We start from the raw sequence: 14,617 nt of genomic DNA on the forward strand, positions 1-14,617 counted from the left end.
TACCAACCAGAAAGCATTTAAAGATGATACCAACCAGAAAGCATTTAAAGATGATACCAACCAGAAAGCATTTAAAGATGAATTTGACATGTATATAATATCTATCCTGAAAGGTTCAGAACAAAATAAAAATAATTGAAAAAACAGGATAATGGAAGAAAATAACAGTGATCAGCATGAATTAAAGACTGCATATTGATCTGATATCATATTCTCCCAAATATTTCAAAGCAGATTAAGACAGCTTGTATCTGTGAGTTCGAGACCAGCCTGGTCTACAGAGCTAGTTCCAGGACAGGCTCCAAAGCCACAGAGAAACGCTGCCTCGAAAAACCAAAAAAAAAAAAAAAAAAACAGCTTGTAGTGCAAAAGTGATACTTGGGTGGTATTTGTCAGTTTAGTGACATTACCACCCCGCCAGGTAGAATCATCCTTGTGAGCCCTCCTCATCTTTTAGGAAACTACAATGGTTTTTCTTTAGAATGGTCATAGTTCACCTCAGGATGATTATCCTCACAAAAATAACTTAAACTTCCTTATTTTTGACAAATTTTCAAAAAAATACACACCAGAGAGAACATACATCTTCAATAGTTAGTGGCTAGAAAATAGAATCTCTAAATTTAGAATAATTAAACTTGATCTTTATCTTTTGTCTTACATGGAAACCAATTCCAGGGCGATTCAAACACTCAATGTCACAACTGAAACTCGAAAAATGGCAAAAGAAAATGTAGGGAATATGAAAAAAAAGGCACTATAAACTTAGGTAAGAATTTTCTAAATAGTATTCAATCAAGTCAGAAAACAAGGTCAACAACAGACAAATGAGATGAGAAATAGAAGGCCTTCCTCCATCAACTTGTTGATATGTTTTTCTTCCACCAAAAACTCCGGGAGACCCTGAGGAGCAGGAGTTGTGGTACCAATCATCCAGAGATACTCAGTCACCCAGCAAGGAGCTCTCTTAACAGTGTTCTATGGGATTTACTGTGAGGAGTGAATTTTTTTTCACAGAAAGGTTTGCACTGGAAAGTTGAAAATCTCATTAATTTGAAGTTATGTTAGAAGTTATGAGGAGCCAGTGTGGTTATAGGGCTACAGATCTTTTCTCAGCCACTTCTGTTAATATTTAGCCTGAAACAGATTTGAACCCACAGCTATGGCTGGGATGAGAAATATGAATGTGCTCATTCAGAGGAAGAAGTCACGGATGTTTATAAAGCAGGCAATAAGGAGTGGTTTCTTCACCATATTAGTACAGACATGAGCGGAGCAAGTACAGTCAAGTAAAGGAAGTGGGTAAGATAATGAAGAGAGGGGGACAAGGTTTCTCTGAACTCTGTGTGGTCACAATAGAATGTAATTCTCATTTCAGAACTTGGCGTGGATACGGAACGAGGTGAAGGGGCCTGTTGACACAGGAACACTAAAGTCACTGTGCAATACGTGAAAGAGGGTGGGCCCTAAGATCACCAAGAATAGTTCCATGGAAACCTGAGGATGCTTAAATCCCTTCTATAAAACTACAGAATACAATAAGTATCTACCAGATACTTCAAATTCAGAGTTTAATAGAAACTCTCCTTTTATTTTGAATTTGCCTCTTTCTCAGGACTGACACGGCTGTTGCTAGGCAGCAGCGGGAGCCACATCAAGCAATGCGTAGGGATGAAGGGCCTTTCTTTTCCAGTCTCCCTTCCGATTAGACTGTATATTAAATACGCTTTTGACAATTGTGTTTTCAAATAGATTACATCATCCAGCTACAGCCTTATCTAAAATGCGGAGACCTCAGCATTTCCCTGTGAATCACAGAGCTCCTCTGCGTGCTACAAATCATCTCTCGTGAATTCAAAACAGCAGGCATGCTGCAAATGAATATTTCAGTATTTCTTTTGCCTTCCTCTCTAATGAATAAAAACATCATTATGTCCAGTATGTGTATAAATGCTTTTTCAAGTATTCTTGAAATCTATGGCTAATTGAATATGTGACTACGGGAGGCTGACTGTATACTGAACTACCACAGATCAAAGCATTAGATACACAGAATACTTGCAATCTCAGTTGAAACATTTAAATGTATACATTAGATAATAGTGGTAAAATTTACAAAGAATAGGAATATCAGTGACATATAAACCATACACATGAATATTCGCTGCATTTACAATAAATGTGTTCTAACATTCAGGGGTACTGAAATGTTCTCAGAAAGGGCCATGCAAATGAAATATTTCTATGAAGTCTTATAAAGAGAAAGAAAACAAACAACCGCAAAGAACTAGCTTGTTAATTTTGAATTAGGATTATTACAGCATCTATGCTTCTTTCTCACAGTACATCTGTGAGTTTCATTTGTTTTCCAAGCATCTCCTCGTTACATCTATCTATGTCCTCCTAATATCAGTTCATTGTATTCATGATAGTTTGCTCCCATACAGAGACTCACTGCCATCATGGACATCTCAAATATGCTCCAAGAAAATCTGTTTTCATTTTTTTCCAAGAGCCTAAGGATGCTAGCAAGCCAAATATTTTCTTCTTTTCTAATTTTCCTTTTTACTATAACTTCTTAAAAAATATTTTTCGGTTATTATATAATGACATCATTCTTCCCCCTCTTTTCTCCCTCTCTTCGACTAGACTTTGGAGCTCAGTCCAGTGCTCTACTGTGTTTCTCTGCATCTGCTTCCATCGGTTGTTGGATGAAGGTTCTATGATGACATTTAAGGTAGTCATCAATCTGATTACAGGGCAAGACCAGTTCTAACATTCTCTTCATAATTGTTTAGGGTTTTACCTGGGGTCATCCTTGTGGATTCCTGGGAATTTCTCTAGTACCAGATTTCTTACTAGCCCTATAATGGCTCCCTCAATCAAAATATCAAACTTTCCTTGTTCTCTGTCTCTGTCATTTCCCTGTCTCCACCATCCTGATCCCTCCAGTCCTCCTTCCACCTTCCCTTCTACACTTCTGCTCCCCTTCTGCACTCGCTCTTCTCCCCACCCCCATGCTCCCAATTTTCTCAGGAGATCTGATCTATTTCCCCTTCCCAGGGGATCCATACATTTTTCTTAGGGTTCTCCATGTTACTTAGCTTCTCTGGGTTCTTGGACTCTGGCTTGGATATCCTTTGCTTTATTGTCTAATACCCACTTATGAGTGAGTACATATTGTGCTTGTCTTTCTGTTTCTGAATTACCTCATTAAGGATGTTTTTTTCTAGTTCCATCTATTTGCATGCAGTTTTTCAAGATGTTGTTTTTTTTACCACTGAGTAGTACTCCATTGTGTAAATGTATCACATTTTCTTTATCCATTCTTCAGTTGAGGGGCATCTAGGTTGTTTCTAGGTTCTGGCTATTATGTATAATGCTGCTATGAACATAGTTGAGCAAATGTCCTTGTGGTATGAGTATGCATCCTTTGAGTCTATGCCCAAGAGTGGTATTGCTGGGTCTTGGGGTAGGTTGATTTCCAATTTTCTGAGAAATTGCCATACTCATTTCCAGAGGGTCTGTTCAAGTTTGCACTCCACCTGCAACGGAGTATTCCAATACTCCACATCCCTCTCAGCGTAGCTATCATTGTTGGTATTTATCTCAGCCATCCTGACTGGTGTAAGACGGTCATTTCGATTTACCTTTCCCTGATGGCTAAGGATTTTCAAAAGTTCCTTAAATGTCTTCTGGATATTTGAGATTCTTCTTTTGAGAATTCTCTGATTAGATCCGTACCCATTTTTAATTGGATTATTTGGTATTTTGATGTCTAGTTTCTTGAATTCTTTATATATTTTGGAGATCAGTCATCTGTCTGATGTGGGGTGGGCGAAGATTTTTTACCATTCAGTTGGCAGCCTTTTTATTTAATTGACTGTGCCTTTTGTTTTACAGAGCTTCTCAGTTTCATAAGGTCCTGTTTATTTATTGTTGCTCTCAGTGTATGTACTACTGGTGTTACATTTAGGAAGTGGTCTCCTGTGCCCATGTGTTCAAAGCTAGTTCCCACCTTCTCTTCTGTGAGGTTCAGTGTAGCTGGATTTATATTGATGTCTTTGATCCATTTGGATTTGAGTTTTGTGCATGGATGTATTTGCATTCTTTTATGTGCTGACATGCCATTAAGCTATCACCATTTGTTGAAGATACTTTCTTTTATCAATTGTATAATTTTAGATTCTTTGTCAAAAATCAGGTGTTCATAGGTGTTCGGATAAATATCAGGGTCTTTGATTTGGTCCTATTGGTCCACTTTTCTGTTTTAATGCTAATACCAAGCTGTTTTCATTCCTGTATGGCTATAATAGAGCTTGTATTTCCAGAAATCCCTTGGTTTATGTTATCTTCATTGCCTCTATTTCAGTTTTCAAACCTTGAACTGTTTTCTTCACCTCTTTGTTTTTTTTTCTTGGTTTTCCTGGGTTTCTTAAGGAGACTTAATGATTTTTTCCAATATTTTGTTTGTTTTTTTTCCTCTATTTGTAAAGGGAATTTTTGTTTCCTCTTTAAGTGTCTCTATTATCTTCATAAAGTTATATTTGAGGAGATTTTCTTATGTTTCTTCTGGGTTAGAATGATAAGGTCTTCCTGTTATATGACCACTGGGTTCTGGTGTTACCATATTGCCTTTTAGGTTGTTGAATGAATTCTTGCATTGGTGCCTACCCAACTCTTCCTCCAATTGTTGCTGGCAGTGTCTTTGCCTCTTGGTTCATCCCTTGCTTTGGTGTTGGTGTCTCGGGGATCCTCTCTTGGACCAGTTGTTGTCTGTATTTTAGGGAACCACTCTTGGTCCACTCTGGAAGGTTGCTTACAGTGTCTCCGGAAGTCATTTATTTCTCTGGGGATGGTTAGGTGAAGTGAGACTTGCAGGTTACAGGGTCTGATGGAGGGTTTTGGAGCAGCCTGCCTGACTGGCTAGAGAAACTGAGGCAGGTGGGAGAGGGACCTGAGGTTTTGCCCTCATACTGAGGGCCTAGAGACTGGGCTGTTGAACTGGGGAGTTGGTCACTCACTTCTTGGTCCGCTCTGCAGTAACAGTCCATGCATAGGAGATCCTCTAAGGTCATGGGAGATGGGTAGGTTTGGGACAGAGTGGGACTTATAGTTTACAGGGGGAGGGGCCCAAAGTTTTGCCCAGTACCTAAGGTCTAGAGATTGGGTATCCAGCTGGGTGGCTGATCTATGGACATGGATATAAGTCTCTGGATACGTGCCCAAGGGTGGAATAGTCATTAGCATTGTAGACGTATTTCTATTTTTCTAAATGAATACACTGTTTTCACAGTGGCTGTGCCTATTTTCACTCCCACCAACAGTGCCTAATGGTTCCCCTTTCTCCACATCTCCACCAGCACTGTCGTGTTTGTTTTTCGTGTCCTTACCATTAAGACAGGGAAAAGAAGCCCTGAAACACCTGATGTCTGTGTCCTTAAACATACATTTTTAATCCATTTGCATTTTTGGAACATGTTGTTCTGTTCACAGCCCACATTTTAAACGGGTTTCTTGGCATTTGTTTTTATATTTTAGTTTCTTTTGTATTTTAGACTTCAAATGTATAGCTGGAAAATATTTTGTTTCTCTTCTCTGACCTGATTATTCAAGTGATTAAAAGGTTTCCTCATGGTACAGAAGACTTTTAATTTTATGAATCGCCACTTGCCAATTCTTTACTTGGCAGCCAGAGTCTTGTGCAGAAAACCTATACTTGATCCTATATCCAGAAGTGGGTATTTATTATCATTATTACTATTATTGTTACTATTCTTATTTTATATGCTTTTATTTATGAATTTCTAATTTTGTGGCCAAACATTGAGATCTCCTGTACATCTGGAATTTATTTTGCCTCAGAGTCAAGTTTCATTTTTCTACATGTTGATATCCAGTTTTTCTGACATATTTTTTAAAGATGCTGACTTTTCTTCAGTGTGTGTTTTGATTTCTTTGTTAAAATATGACAGCTGTAGGTATCTGGACCTCTTTCTGGGTCCTTAATTCTATTCCATTAATAAATATACCTATTTCTGTATGGGTTCTATGCTATTTTAGTAGTATAGCTTGAAACAATATATGCTGATAATTCCTCTAATATCCATGGCTTAACTAGCCCCAGATAGTTGGCCAGCTTTCTGCTACCAGACATGATTTCCCTTATGTTCAGCAGGATCTAAGCTGACAGCTGTAGCTACCATCAAACTGGTGTCACACTTAAGTAATATTATTAGTTGTTTCTCTCCTTTAGAAACTAGAATAGCATCTTCTTGTACTATAAAAGTTATTCCTCAGCTAAAAGGCTTTCCGGTCAAATCTAGCTCAGATATTGAGTGCTACATTTGAAGGGCCTGATGTCTTCAGCTGTCAGAACTTTCCTTCAGCCCCCTAGGAGACAATCAAGGCTAACAGCACTAACCTGTATTGTTTGAGAAGTCTCATGGACTTCTCTGACCAGAAACTTGAAATCACATTTCTTATGCCTGCTATTTGGGATTTTGTTAGATAGTCTATGTCTTTTTGGAAGGAACAGTGTCATCTCGAGTGGCATACTTCATTTACACTCTATATGTAAATATGTTTACATATATATTTATATGCAGTTTGTATAATTTAGGTAAAGAAATACAATACGATTATGGCCATCCTAAATGTTCTTTTCACTCTTTCTGCCTTCTTCTATATTAATATCTCTATCCCCTTCTCAACTAAAGACATTCATTTTCCCCTTCACCATCATATGGCTTTCATCCTGCTATTTTTTCTTTTGGTTCTTCCCTGGCCCAGTGTGACCCTTTGTATAAGTTATACAAAGTTATATATTCACTTTTGAAGATTTTGGACTAGTGATATCAATGAGAGAAAACATGCAGTATTAGTTTTTCTGGGATTGGGTTTACTCAATCAATATAATAATTTCTAGTTATAAACATTTACCAACAAATTGTATGCTTTTATTTTTTCTTTGCAGCTTTATAGTGTTATATAGCACACATGAGTTTTGTATCTATTTTTCAGTTTAAAGATATTTATTTAGGTTGATTACATTTCCTGGCTATTGTGAATGTAGTGGCAATGAGCAGGGCCAAGCAAGTATTTGTGGAGTATGATGTTAAGTCTAGCATTCTTGTTGTTTAAGTCTGTTTTGTCTGTCCTGAAACTATTTTGCTTCTGCATGAGTTTAAAGACCATTTTTTAATTTTTTTCTGAAGAATTTCATTGGAATTTTTGGTGACTTTGCCTTGAATCAGTAGATTATTCTAGATTGTATGGCACCCTTCAAAATATGAATGATACAAATCCACGAGCATGTGGGGGATGTGCTGTTCCCTCCTCAGGCATCTTTTCAGTATTTCTTCCTTTATTGTTTTAGAATATTCACCTCAGAAGTCTTTCACTTCTTTGGCAAGATTATTTCAAGTATTTACCTCCTTAGGTTATCATGATTGGGATTATTTCCTTGAATTCTTTCTCTGTGTATTTAGCATTGGCCTACAAGAAGGTTACAGGTTATTGTATGTTAATTATATTGTATATTCTATCCTGCTACTTTGGTAAATGTGTTTATCAACTTCACCATAATTCTGCTAGACTCTTTTGGGTATGTTATGCATGAGGCTTACAACAACTAAAATGATTTAGAAATGAATAAAAGACTTGGAAGATTTAAAGTTTCTGACTTTAAAAAAACTTTCTGTGGCTAGACATTGGCACCAGCTGTGCTGATTTTCTGACAGGTGTATACATGTGAAGGAAGGAGAGTCGGGAAATAAAATCTCACTGGCGATCAGTTGCTTTTCACTGAGAACACCATGACTAACAGGGAAATAACCATTTCCTCCTCAAATGATGTTGGAACAACTTGATAGACACATATAAGTTAATAAGCTTGGATACCTGCTTCAAATTACATAAAAATGTTATTCAAATTAAATAAAATTGAAGTGTAAGAAAAAGACTATGCAACTGTAGACAACTCTTAGCCATAGCAAAAAAAAATTGTTAAATTGCCCATCATCAAAATTAATAATATTTTTCTTCAGAGAACACTGCAAATTAAATGAAAAGATGGGACACATAGTGAATAAACACTGTTTCTCCGCCATGTGACTATCTATTGTCTAGAATACATAAGGAACTATTATAACTGGGTAATACAATTTGTAACCGGAAATTAGTCAAAGAATTTCAATGGTTATTTTTCAATAGAAATTATGTAGGGAACCAGTTAGTAAGTGAGAAGATGTGATCTTAGAAACATCATCTAAAGACAAGGGAGATGCTGCTTTACCCCACCGAAACAGCTTCAATTAGAACAATAGGTAACAACAGGGACAAGGAGGCTGTTTGAAGCTGTTTGAATACTGGGAAGGGAAGGCTAGCATCTTACTGCCTTTGGAAGCAGTTTGGTTCCTCAAACATACACTTTGGTTGTAGCAAAGAGAAATCAGACACATGTCTAAGCAAAACTTCATACTCACACCCACAGCTTGACATTCACGCAAATCAGAGGGAGAAACAAGTCACGTGTAGGCCTTCCGTGGAAGAATGCGTACATAAGCAATGGTACAACTGCAGAAGATTGGGAATTTCATATGGAAAGTACATATGAAAGTAGATTCTCAGTACTAACCCTTCTTCAATAAGCGGATGCCTCATTCCTTCTGAAAATACGCTACATGGACAGTGTCTGACATTCATCCTTCTGTTCCAACTACCAGGGTTTCCTTTCCCCAGCCAGGCTCAGAGTGACAGCATGTCTCTAAGCAGAAAAGACCACTCATCTGAGTCTTACATGAGTAAGCTTCCCTATACCATAAGAAAAATATTCCTTAAATATGCTGGCCTCATAACTAATGGAGCATTATGAGAACTGTAACTCTGTATGAGGACTTCCTTTCTTTGGGGCAGCCTGAATTCACTGCAGTCTTTCCTGCAACCTCTGCCTAGCATTTCCACATCTCGGTAAAGACCGCCTTTAAAACTTGTGTCTCTGTTCTGATTTTATGCATGTCTAATTTGTATGTCTTATCACCAGGCCAAGGTTTCCTGATGCACAGTATTACATGCATGCAGCAGACCATTATTTAAAAGGAATGAAACATTGATGCATTGATTTGTGATAAAAAGGCAAAAGGAATACCTTCTACGCTACTTGATTACTGTGAGGGCCCAGTGTGCAGGTTTAGAGAGACCACAATCAGAAGAATGGGTGCTGATTTATACAATGGGGATGGTTTATTTTAGAAAAATTAAACCGATTCCTTAGAAATAGAGTGTGCAGTGTTGTGAGACACACAGAAGTAGGAACATGGACATTTGAAGTAATTACATAATATTCTCACATTGCCGTTCAAGTTTGGACCCCTTCCTTAACTTCCTAAATGTTATGGTAAATAAGCAGATGTTGCTTATCTGTGCTCTAAAGTGTTGTGGCTTCTACAAATGCATGGAGTTATGTAGCCACTACTGCAAAGCCACGGAACCAGTGTCTTTGTCACTGTGTTTGTTTGCCTGCCAGCCCCACAGAACTGTCGTGTTAGAATGTCAAAGTGTGCCTTCCATTCAGCCTGACGGATCTTACTCGACTGCATGAATTTCAGGTCCCACTTTTTCATTCTAAGACTACCTTTTATTTATTTATTTTGTATTGATTTCTTTTATTGAGCTCTACACTTTTCTCTGCTCCCCTCCCTGTCTCTTCCCTTTCCCCTTCAATTCTCCCCCAAGGTCCCCAGGCTCCCAATTTACTCAGGAGATCTTGTCTTTTACTACTTACCACATAGATTAGATCCATGTATGTCTCGTAGGGTCCTCATGGTTGTCTAAGTTCTCTGGGATTTAAAATCCAGTTTGACAGTTCATGAATTTGTATCGGAGGGTTTGGAAGGAGGAAAGGGAAGGGAAAATGTCATTATAATCTCAAAAGAATTTTAAAAGGGAAGTAAAAGAAAAGAAGTTTGAAGTATAAAGCACAGCTGGGAGGAAGGTATGGGAGCTTCCTGTTTTCTTCCTACTCCTCGACTTCTTTATCTCTTGAAAGAGTGGGAAATCATTTTGCGTAAAGGACCTGCACTGAGAAGCCATTCCATACCTGTTATCAGCTCCTCAGCACTCCTGGCCTTCAGCATGAAAACCATTTCACTGCCAAGCAGTTTCCTCCTATTCACCAATTTGCTTCTTGCATATTTGGCAATAATAAATATAACAGCTACAACTCTAATTCCTTATGGATTAGAGGTCTATTTAAGTTGTTTTTTTATCACCTTAATTTAAATTTGGTAAGTGATATCTATCAAAAAATGTTTATTTCTTTTAGAGTTTCCAATTTTGTGGAGTACTGGTTTTTGATTTATGACCTAATTAATTTTTGAATTTCCTTTGTGTTTGTTGGTATATTCCCCTTCTTGTTTCTGATTTTGTTAATTTGTTAATCTCTTTCTTTTATTTAGTTTGGATACGGATTTATCTATTATGTATATTTTCTGGAAGAACCAATTTTCTGTTTCTATACTTTGTTCTCTTTCTGTTTGATTGATTTCAGACTCCATTTTGATTATTTATTGCCTTCTACTCATCTTTATGTGTTTACTTTTTTGTTATGGATCTTTCAACTGTCCTGTTAATTTGTTAGTATGAAATCTCTGAAATTTATTTATGCAGACAATTAGTGCTATTAAATTTCCTCTTAGTACCACTTTCATAGGGTCCAATAAGTTTGGGTATATGTATATTAATCTTCCTAGTATTTCAGATAGTCTTTATTTCTTTATTTCTGTCTTGACCCAATTTTAATTCAGTAGATTGTTCAGTTTCCATGAGTTTGCAGGCTTTCTGGTTTTTATTATTATTATTATTTTGTTTTGAAATAAAATTTAATCCTTGGTCTGAAAGGAAAAGGAAGATTACTTAATTTTTTTGTATGTATTGAGACTTGTTTTAAGGATTAACTCTTAATAAATGCTACAAAAAGTACATTTTAAAAAATGTTTTCTTATTTATAAAATGTTTTGGCTTTTAATTTTAAATATTCATTCACATAGTCCTTAAGGAAAAGAGAGAAAGTATTGATGTAGAAGTAACAGGACTATGTTTGCATTTGAGAAATGAGATGTCAGGTAAATGAGTTGGAAATATTTGGAGATATAGGTACAATATCACAACATCTCTCTTACATGCAAGAGAGAGGGCAGGTGGTCAGAGATGACTGGTATAAATGATTAAGGATATAGATACAGCTTCCTACCCTGCAACTTTCTTCCAGAAAAACTGTGCTGCAAAAACTGTTTCCTTAAATCCCCCAAATTTAATTTTTCCGATTGAAAATTTCAGAATATGTTCAGGTATGATCCATGTGCTTACACCAAGGTCCCTGAATTGGTAGTTTTATAGCTGAATACTTGTTTACACTAAGGGGTACTAGTGATGTACATTAGTAATTCCACTGTCATTGTTATAATGTAAGTTCTTTTTTTTTTTCCAGCATTTAAAGTAAGGATTTTAATACAGCTTTCTCATTGTGTGGTGTAGCTCTTAGACAGCACATTGCTCTCTGAAGTGCTAGGCTATGAAGACCCTGCTTCTTAGTTCTTAAGTCACAAATCTATCACTTGCTGGTGCAGACAAGGCTTCAGCTGGGGGATTCTCACCCTTTGCCAGTGAGATAGTATTAGGCTACTCAAGAATATGCAACATGAAAATGAGAGTACAATAAAAATTCTAAAATTGTTCTCAAAATAATATTGAAAGAAATTTTTTAGAGACTGTGAATTTAGGAGCATTTATTTTGGCAAATAGAGGATTAACTTTTGATTTAAAAACTGTAAAATGTGGCCAGGCAGTAGTGGTACACACCTTTAATCACAGCACCTTGGGAGACAGAGGTAGGTGGATCTCTGTGAGTTTGAGGCCAGTGATCTACAAGAGCTAGGTCCAGGACAGGCTCTAAAGCTCCAAAGCTACAGAGATACCCTGTCTCAAAAACCTCTCCCCAAACAAAAACAAAAACAAAATCCTGTAAAATGTTCCATTAATTGCAATATTTGAAGTATTTTTGTTTTCGAAAAATATTTCCCTCTACATTTCAAACGGAAATTGAAAAAACAATAGGGAAAAGTATATTTAGTGTAAAGAAACACTTACCACTCTTAAATCTCTTCTCTTTCAGGAAAGAACGGTGACAATCAGAAGGCAGACAGTAGGAGGATTTGGATTAAGCATAAAGGTAGCCACCTTTCCAGTCTTTCTTTGCAAAGGCTGAGCTGTAAAGGCTAACATTTTGTGTGCATTAAAATGTTGGTGACTCATAACAGAAGAAGAATGGCTCTGTGATGTTTAGAGTAAACTGTAATCTGGGATGCTCTTCTAGAACCTGACCGTCGTTATCTTCTGATTTAAATATTACAAGAAAGGACTGGGGACCGTACCTAATATTAAGTAGAACTATTTCAAAAAGAATTCATTTCTTTATGAATCTTTCTATTAATTCTGGTGGCAAGAACCTTTCCTTTATCATCCAGCAGCATGGAAAGTTGGTGGATAAAAAGGGAACAAGTCTCTATTGGAGGAGAAATGGGAACAGTTGAAGCATGAATTGTATTTTATATTTATCATTTTACTCAATTTTCACTTTGTTAACGAGATTGGTAAATTTCATTTATCAATTCCAAGTTCTCTCTAGTTATTTAGCGCTGAGAATAAATCATTGAAAGAATGTCTGTTTGGCAAAGTACAATAGTCAGAGAATTGAAATGTATGAATATCTGATGATTGGAATCCCAAGTAACAAATATCAAGATACCTTGCATTCTTTTTAATGGATTTTGAACAGAATGCAACTATGGATATTAATTTTTTGGGAAATAAAAATTTTATAGTCGATTGTTACTAATTATTAAATATCATTATAGTACTTCAAAAAATTTAGCCAAATTTCATGGAAATGATGCTTATTTAAAAGAAATTCTATAAATTTGGTATTCACTACATGTACTATTTATAGTTTTCAATGATTTTATATTTATTTATTGGCTAAAAAGTGACTTAAAATATGATTTATGACTGTCTCTTTCTAGGGAGGTGCAGAACATAACATTCCAGTTGTCATTTCTAAAATCTCCAAGGAGCAAAGAGGTAATGTACATAGCTAACCTTGTAGCTGTCAGTCCTCTGTAATACCATGCTCACTGATTGGTATGTGAGTGGGTCTCCTGGATCCGCAGCTTCAGACAGTGAGAGGTTAAGTCTGATTCTTCAGTTTCCCTAGGTTCTCCTTCAAAAGAGAAAGGGAAAAGTCATGGACTCGAATAGTTCAAATGACCGTATATGAACTGACCATGTATGAAATGGCCAAATATGAACAGCTTCTGAACTGTTGGTTAAAGACACAAAAATTAAGTCACATTTTATGGACAAATACAGATGCAATTGTTTTTCCTCAATTTTACTCACTTTCTTTGAGGCTACATCTAAAACCCATCATGAATATACAAATCAAGGGTTTATTGACACTTAATCAGGAAAACAGCAAAGTATTTCCCCAAAAGCATGAAACTGACAGATTGAAAGTCTTAGATATTTGCACAGAGATATCATAGTATAAAGGCATAAAAAAGTTGGTAACCCACTAAGAGAAGGTATCAATTTTTAATGAATATGCATATATACATACATAAATATGTACATATTATATCTATATATGTTGGCTTTTGAGAGCTATTAATAACAAGCTTTGATTAAATTCGTATCATTACTCTGAGCTTTCAAGATCAAAATACAGAGTACACAACCAGAGTGTACAACATGAGAAGTCAACCATGCTACTGTGGAAAGCCACACAGCCAAGATTATTTGTACAGCACAAATTGGTCTTGCTGAAAAAGAAAAAAAAACCCCACAAAGTTGGGAGGGTACTGATCATGTTTTAAGAGCTATAAGGTCATAAAATGATAGAACCAAAAGGAAATGTTTGCCTATGTCAGCAACTGGAAAGAGATAAATCATATTATTAATTTACGTTCTTTGGGGAATCTTATAAAATGCTCCTAATTAGTTTAAAACCCTTATAATTAGTTTACCGTTTTATCCTTAATTAAGACAAAACTCTTCATTTGTCTGACGAATGCCAAGGTGTATTCAACTGTTCTTCTTCACAGCGGAGCTTTCAGGACTGCTCTTCATCGGAGATGCAATTCTGCAGGTATACATCTCATTATTGTCTTCATGGATGCAAACAAAAGCCAGTCTGTAATACACTATGTGAAACTGGGAATTTCCTTCCATTGCAGATAAATGGAATTAATGTGAGGAAATGCAGGCATGAAGAAGTGGTAAGTTTGCTTTTTTTCTGATGCTATCATTTCTCAGAGTCATGTCAATTACGAAGGTACAAAATTATGTAGCATATTACTGATCTCTCAATTCCTTCGATTCAATTTTTGACTCTTAGAAATACAGTTAAAAGTACTATCATAATGAAATGTATCTCAAAGTAAAAATTATGTATCTAAAGTGTTCAAATGCTCGAAAGCTTATGACAAAAGAATTGATTTCTGTAAATTTTTAAACAGCATTTGGGGCAAATGGAAATGCGCGCATGCGCACGTGTGTGTGT

The 14,617-nt window shown here is 36.3% G+C and overlaps 1 protein-coding gene across 4 annotated transcripts in view; it reads left to right on the forward strand.

The window, feature by feature from the left end:
- Sntg1 (syntrophin gamma 1) overlaps positions 1–14,617 on the forward strand; it is a 400,484-nt gene that overhangs the window by 238,249 nt on the left and 147,618 nt on the right. For all 4 annotated transcript variants that reach the window (XM_005362238.2, XM_026786566.1, XM_026786567.1 and 1 more), the window contains 4 exons: positions 12,173–12,229; positions 13,080–13,137; positions 14,160–14,203; positions 14,292–14,333. In XM_005362238.2, the coding sequence (XP_005362295.1) occupies positions 12,173–12,229; positions 13,080–13,137; positions 14,160–14,203; positions 14,292–14,333 (201 nt within the window). The remainder of the gene's footprint in view (positions 1–12,172; positions 12,230–13,079; positions 13,138–14,159; positions 14,204–14,291; positions 14,334–14,617) is intronic.

Source organism: Microtus ochrogaster, linkage group LG5, assembly GCF_000317375.1.
Source record: "Microtus ochrogaster isolate Prairie Vole_2 linkage group LG5, MicOch1.0, whole genome shotgun sequence".
Classification (NCBI taxonomy): domain Eukaryota; kingdom Metazoa; phylum Chordata; class Mammalia; order Rodentia; family Cricetidae; genus Microtus; species Microtus ochrogaster.